Source organism: Haplochromis burtoni, unplaced genomic scaffold (assembly GCF_018398535.1).
Source record: "Haplochromis burtoni strain Fernald_Lab_line unplaced genomic scaffold, NCSU_Asbu1 Contig_1036, whole genome shotgun sequence".
Classification (NCBI taxonomy): domain Eukaryota; kingdom Metazoa; phylum Chordata; class Actinopteri; order Cichliformes; family Cichlidae; genus Haplochromis; species Haplochromis burtoni.
In genome coordinates, this window is record NW_024583397.1 from 65022 (window position 1) to 71501 (window position 6480).

The 6480-nt window shown below is 35.5% G+C and overlaps 1 protein-coding gene across 1 annotated transcript in view; it reads left to right on the plus strand.

The window, feature by feature from the left end:
• The window catches only part of LOC102303551 (von Willebrand factor A domain-containing protein 5A), a 30764-nt gene extending 25013 nt beyond the window's left edge, over nucleotides 1-5751 (plus strand). Inside the window, exons 9-16 of the mRNA XM_042216396.1 lie at nucleotides 624-844; nucleotides 1170-1214; nucleotides 1877-1915; nucleotides 2166-2198; nucleotides 2765-2863; nucleotides 3939-4084; nucleotides 5052-5175; nucleotides 5287-5751. Coding sequence (XP_042072330.1) covers nucleotides 624-844; nucleotides 1170-1214; nucleotides 1877-1915; nucleotides 2166-2198; nucleotides 2765-2863; nucleotides 3939-4084; nucleotides 5052-5175; nucleotides 5287-5366 — 787 coding nt within the window. The 3' untranslated portion in view covers nucleotides 5367-5751. The remainder of the gene's footprint in view (nucleotides 1-623; nucleotides 845-1169; nucleotides 1215-1876; nucleotides 1916-2165; nucleotides 2199-2764; nucleotides 2864-3938; nucleotides 4085-5051; nucleotides 5176-5286) is intronic.
• The last annotated feature ends 729 nt before the right edge of the window (nucleotides 5752-6480 follow it).

Genomic DNA, 6480 nt, shown 5'->3' on the forward strand with positions numbered 1-6480 from the left:
TGGGCCCATAAAAACAAAAAATCGCCAGCGGCCCACCGGGCAAATGCCCGGTATGCCCGATGGCCAGTCCAGCTATGGTTGCAGCCATTATCTGCCCAAAACCAACTGGCTTCATTTCCTGTAGTTCAAATTTCATGATTCAGAAAACACAGGAATAAATGAAGCTGTTTTAACCAAAAATTTAAAGGGTAATTTAACTCTAACATCTAGAACCTTATTATTGCTGAGCTTGATGATGAGTGTCTAAAAAGTAAACATAAGAATGGGGACACGTCATTTCATTATAATAAAAATGGTAACATTATACATTAAACAATTTCTACACTATACAGTAAACACTTTATAATGTTTAAGAACTAAACTTGATTAACCAAAGTTCATGAATGCATGCATGCATTTCAATGTATGTATGTTTGTATCCTTGAATATATTGGATCACTCTACTGTCTTCAGATAAACTTGGTATGTTATCATTGTGATTCTTTACCAAAGTGGTGGATTAAACTTCACCTCTGTAGGACCCTGAAGAGGATGCAGTGGTATAGACAAAGTTACTGATAAGTTAATCTAGTAAAATGATAGACATTAGAACAGAAGATGTTTTTTTTGTGTCATGTCTGCAGATTAACAGTCCACAGGTTGGGTGCTCGTACTCTGATTCGCTCACTGGAGTTGGAGGAGAGAGAGAGTAGAGGACAGCAAGATGGAGAAGTGAAGAAAAAGTTGGTGCGGCTCAGTGTCCAATCAGGAGTGAGCAGTTCTTTCACTGCCTTCATTGCTGTCAACAAAGACAACAGCAGGGTGATCCAAGGACCTCTTGTGCGCAGAAATATTCCGACGCCCAGTGAGTTTATTTTAAATCCCCAAACTAAAACTCTGTGAGCCACAGCTCTGAAGATAAAGATAGCTGAACTTCAATGAGGTGAATGTAATGACTGCTTTAATTGCAGAATAATAGAGTTAATTCTAAATCCTAAAAAACTTAACTTAAAAACAAAGCAGTTAGGTAGTAGTTGCTTGTTTTCCAAAGTGATCTCCAAAGATCAGAAACTAGCAAGAAGTAAAAACCTGAATGAAAGTACAACAAACAATTTTTGCATTTCTTCCTGTCCAATCCGGACCTCATACCCTCACTCTTTTTTTTTCTTCTTTTTTTTTTTATCTTAAAGTGACACAAAGATTTGGATCAGTATTGCTTGGTCATCCTAGAATGAGTAAGTACAAAGCAGAGTTATTGGCATTGGAAGGTACGTGTGTGCATGGACGTTTGCTGCATCCCTGAGATTTAACACATGTATACCTGCAGCTGAGTGAATGAAAGCAGGGCAGTGATAATGTTAAGAGCAGAGAGACACGGCAGTATCCCCGTATTTTTAAAAAATAGCAATCAGAAGATTTTAGTTTTGAGTATGAAGAGTATTAGAGGAATTATACATTTGTTACTACGAAAGCAAAAACTAATTGTCACACACAACCTGAAGACAAAGGCGGATGAACATGAATAAAAGTACTTCAATGATAACTTAGAGCAGAACATTAGAACCAGTTTAGAGGTTCCTGAAGTCAGAATCCAAAAACATGCCAGTTAAAGCAAAATGTGGCTTGTTTTCTTCAAAGGGTTTGTTACAAAGAATCAAAAATACTGATAGGAAGAAACTAAACACAGAAGAACAATGAATAATTAAACAATCTGACAAATCAAGCATGGTGATCAAGCTTTGTAAATACTGCAGGGACCATGGGGGTAGGTGAGCAAGCATCCGGACAGACCACATGAAGATCCCATACATTTAATCAGTGTTTAAATAAATGACATGAAAAACGCCCTTTGAAAAATTCTTATAAAAGATTTTAATCTCATTTTTTAACATCCTAGTTGGCTCCCCCATGGAAATGTGTTCAATACCAGATACGTGTAAGTAAAAGCTGAATGTCAGTGTAACACACATCTGCACATCAGTGCATTTCTAAAAATAAATGTTTTCTGTTTTACTCTGTTTAACTTGAAAATTTTAAATATGAAATGCTCTATGGACAGCATCAGCAGTATTTGCTATCATAGTCATTGTATTGGGCTGTTTATAATGTCTGTACTTTATTTGTTCTTTTTCATTTACTATTATGAAATTGCTGATTCCATGTTTTTCATCTTGATTTCATGGTAGATGGAAAGAAAGAAGGTAATCTGCGGTGTGGGGGTAAGTAAAGAGTGAATGACAGAACACCACACATCTGCGCAGTAAAATCACAATCCAGTAATTGTTTTTATTTCTTAATAAAAACCTGAAATCGTTCCCTGCAAGACTGTAAGTACAAGCTGAATGGAAGTTTAAGACAAGCTATCTAAAGTTCTAAAATGAAATGTGGGATGGGTAACTGGTCAAAACAAGTTAAAGGATTTGAAATGTCTCATTTTTATCTACATTTTAATACAGAGTTCATCTTCATTTTCTTATTTAGTCATATTTTAAATGTTAAATTGTTATGTCAAATTTAAGATTGTGTTAAAACTGTGATTTCAAATCTGAAACTTGTATTTTTATTTTATTTAACCAGGAATGTCCCGTTGAGATCAAAAACCTCTTTTTCAAGGGAGTCCTGGCCAAGAGGCAGCACATTTCCAAACAAATACATACGAACAAACAAAGTTAAAAAATTACACAAAACAATTACACATTATTGAGGCAGTCTGTAGGCCTTTGAGTTTAGATTTAAAAACATTTAAAGACAACAGTTCAGTCAATTTCCAGTCTTTCTGTAACAGGTTATGCGAAAAAGGCGCACGGTGGACAAAGGCTTTTTTACCGAACTCGGTGCAGACAAGAGGAACAGACAGCAGCAGCTGATCATTTGAACGCAAGGAGTAAGAACCACTATTTGTCCTTGTGACCAAAGTACAAATATAATGAGGCAGCAATCCTAGCATAGCTTTATAAATAAAAGTGTACCAATGCCCCTGTCTTCTAATGGCCAAAGAAGGCCATTTTACTCTTAAGTACAAGTCACAGTGATGGGTCAGATATCTACAGTTGGTAATAAACCTCAAGGAAGCATGATACATCGTGTCCAACATTAGAAGACATGAAGAAGAAGCGTTCATATACAGAATGTCACCATAATCTAACACAGATAAAAAGGTTGCAGTGACAAGACGTTTTTTTACTGTAAAAGAAAAGCACTGTTTATTACGGAAGAAAAAACGAAGTTTAAGTCTCAGTTTCTTTACAAGTCTCTCTATATGTGGTTTGTATTTCCAGCTGCCATGTCTTTGTGGGATTTAGAGAGGATTTAGATCATATGTGTACACGTGGGCCGTAGGAGGTGTTAATGTGTCACTTTATAGTTTGGAACTTTTCAGTTTTTTCTGTAGAAAAGAGTAAAAACTATGAAAGTCCCTTTAAGTCCAATTAATGACAAATTCTTCAGCAAATGTCTTGACCCAACTTTTAAACAATATTTGAACAAATTCAAATATAATATTTTAAATATACTGTTTTTATGTAAACATCATGGTGATGAATGCCTACCTTACAGTAAAATCTATGTTGGGTACGAAAAAAGCTGACTGTAAGCTCCAAAAAATATTTGTTCTATAAATATGGCTCATATAATACCCACAGAGGAAATTATATGATCCTCAGTATGTGTGTGCGTCATCTCAAATCTATTTGCTGTTTACATTCAGAAGCTATTGTTTGATAAAAACATTAATAATATCAACCTATTTGTGGTATACACATTGAAAAAAATAAAGCTATCTTTTTTTTCTTTCCAGTTTTAGTCTTTCTTCAGTTTCTGTTTAAAACCCTTAATTTGCTGTGTGGAAGCCCTATGTACACTGTTTGTTACATTTTTGCTTTCCTCTGTCATGTAGAATTGTGTTTTCTTATCTATCACCATATTGAGGTCTGGTTTTTGTTTAATCTTTGATTTTCCAGTTGCGTTGCTCAAGCAACCACCCAGAGACCCTTTCATGCACTTAGTCTCCCTCCAGAAGGCGTCTGGTTCCTGGCTGCTTGATCCAGATCTGGCTACTGCACTGGGAAAGACCAGTGAGCAGGTGGAAAAGATCAAACCCAGAACGGTGGGCCGAATTTTGCTGACTAATCATTTTTGTCATAATTTTCATCAATACCTTTTTGAGGGAAAAACAGAACACAATAAAAATGAACGTAGGAAGACAAAAACTTGAAATGTATTGACAGTTTCACTGATGAATAAAAACGAGATTTTCTAGAGAGAAGAGATCCAATCAGAACTTATTAAGTTGTGTAGGAAGGTGAGGCGAATTTGGAAGTGATGAAATCAGAAGGAATCTCCTTGTTAGATTAGTTAGACACCCACAATTTGATCTGCCACCGACAAGCAGGGGGAAACTCCCATGCTCCCTGTTTATCATCAAAACATGATAAAAGTTAAAAACTCGGAAGGAAAAGAAGACCTGGACAGATTTTGCATGTGATATCAAAGAAAATAAGATACTTTGTAAACCATTTGGAGCATCTCTTACCAGCAAAAACACATCAAAGCTTTACACTTTACGTTAGATTTTAATCAGCTGAATAAACTACATCTACTATAATCTTATAATATTTAGCTGACCACATCTGAATTTAGACGGCTAAATTATAAATAAAAATAAATGTTTAGTAAAACGACTGACTAAAACTAAATCAACATTTTCTCTCAAAGTTAACACTGGCTGTCAATTTACGTAATAACACAAAATGATAATATGAGATTTAAAACAAAATTGATTGGATAATTTGATCAAAAAAACATAGGACGCAATTAAAAACATGGGAGTACAATATAACAAAAGTAAACTAAATGTAGCCCCTGCCTTTCTGCATGAAAACAAATCTGTATATATTAGAGGATAAAATATTGGTTGTAATGACTCCTAACTATCCACGGAGCTGCACTGCAGAAAGTGTTTTCTCATCAGTCAGAACTTCTACTGAACACATTTCAGTGCCTTATTTTACTTTATGTTAGCAAAGCTGTAGAAAGTGAGATCATGATTTTCATGTGTTCATTTGATGAATTAGGCCAACAGTGAAGTGTGGGCCACCATTCTGGCTCTGGTCTGGCTTCATGCTTTCAAGGTGGATGCAAAGGATGAGTGGGAGTTTCTGGCTATGAAGGCTGCCTCATGGATCCATGCTCAAAATGGTAGAAACAATGATAATATCAAATCAAGTATTCTTTTAAACACTGTTTGAAACCACAAAAAAAAAATCAGCCCTCTCCTTATTCATATAATAACTTACGTTTACATTTTAGCGCCATGTGTGTCAGAGTGTGTGGAATCTGGAAATGTCCTGTTGGGTTGCGGCATAAAGAAAGAAGATCTGGGACTCTAGGTTTTCTCGAAGTGGATTCACCTTCAGGATTGGCAAATCATGCCATATGGCTTTTAATTCATTATTGTGCTATTTACCCTACTGTAATTGTTATGTAATCAGAATCGTTTCAAAAAACAAGCAGTTATTATGGCAACTCATTTAAATTGTATGTTTTTATTCCTGTTTTCCATCACCACATGGTGATGTTGTTCATAATTTGTTACTTTTTACTTGTTTTTATACATTCCACTTCATGTTGTTCTTCTGAAAAAGGTTCTAATTCAAAATGCTTGTGTTACAGTCCCAAATCAAAGTTAAGTTTTTATGCCTCTAGACAAAGTCCTAATTTTATCTTATAGCGCTGTTTATATGGTCACATTGAAATTAAACAATATTGATGACATTTTGTTTCTCTTACAGATTTTTCCTTTTTATCCACAAAATGCTAGCATTGAGCCGATATATGCTAATTGCTCAGTTAGCCAGTGGTTTGGTTTTTTTTATCTGAAGCAAAGGAAAAAATATACATAGCCAACCCACAGGGCCTGGCTCAAGTCAGCAATTACAAAAGATAGCATTTTTATCATTTAGGGGAAAATGGCACCAGCAGTGTTAGTGGCTAGGTGTGGTTAGGTAAGAAAGAGCCAGTGGGCCCATCACTAAAGCTGTGGGGATCATGGCTTACAATAGGAAAGAGTGCAATGCATGTCATATCAGGTGTGCTGCAGTGTCGCCTGTGTGCCTAACTATTCATTTACCAGAGCAGCAAATTGAATGATTATGTGAACATAATATCTTGCTTTTTCCCCTTTTAAGTTGCAAATACTTTTGAAAACTCTGAAGAAAGCTGAAAACAGTGGAGTGAATGTTTTATTTACAGATTTTGTCATATTTTGTAATCAGGTTTATCTGTCTGCTTAATGTTTAGACAGAAATGCTATGAAATCTAATGCAACTCAATAAATATATAGGGGAGACCGGGGATAGTTGTAACATTTTTGACATTTCTGTCTGTAAATTGGAGCTCGTTTAAGGTAGTGGATTCAAAATGTAATGCAAAGTATTTACATGTCTCTGCTATTAAATAGTGCAGCTATTTTCTCTGCAGCACAATTACCCATTGCATGGTATG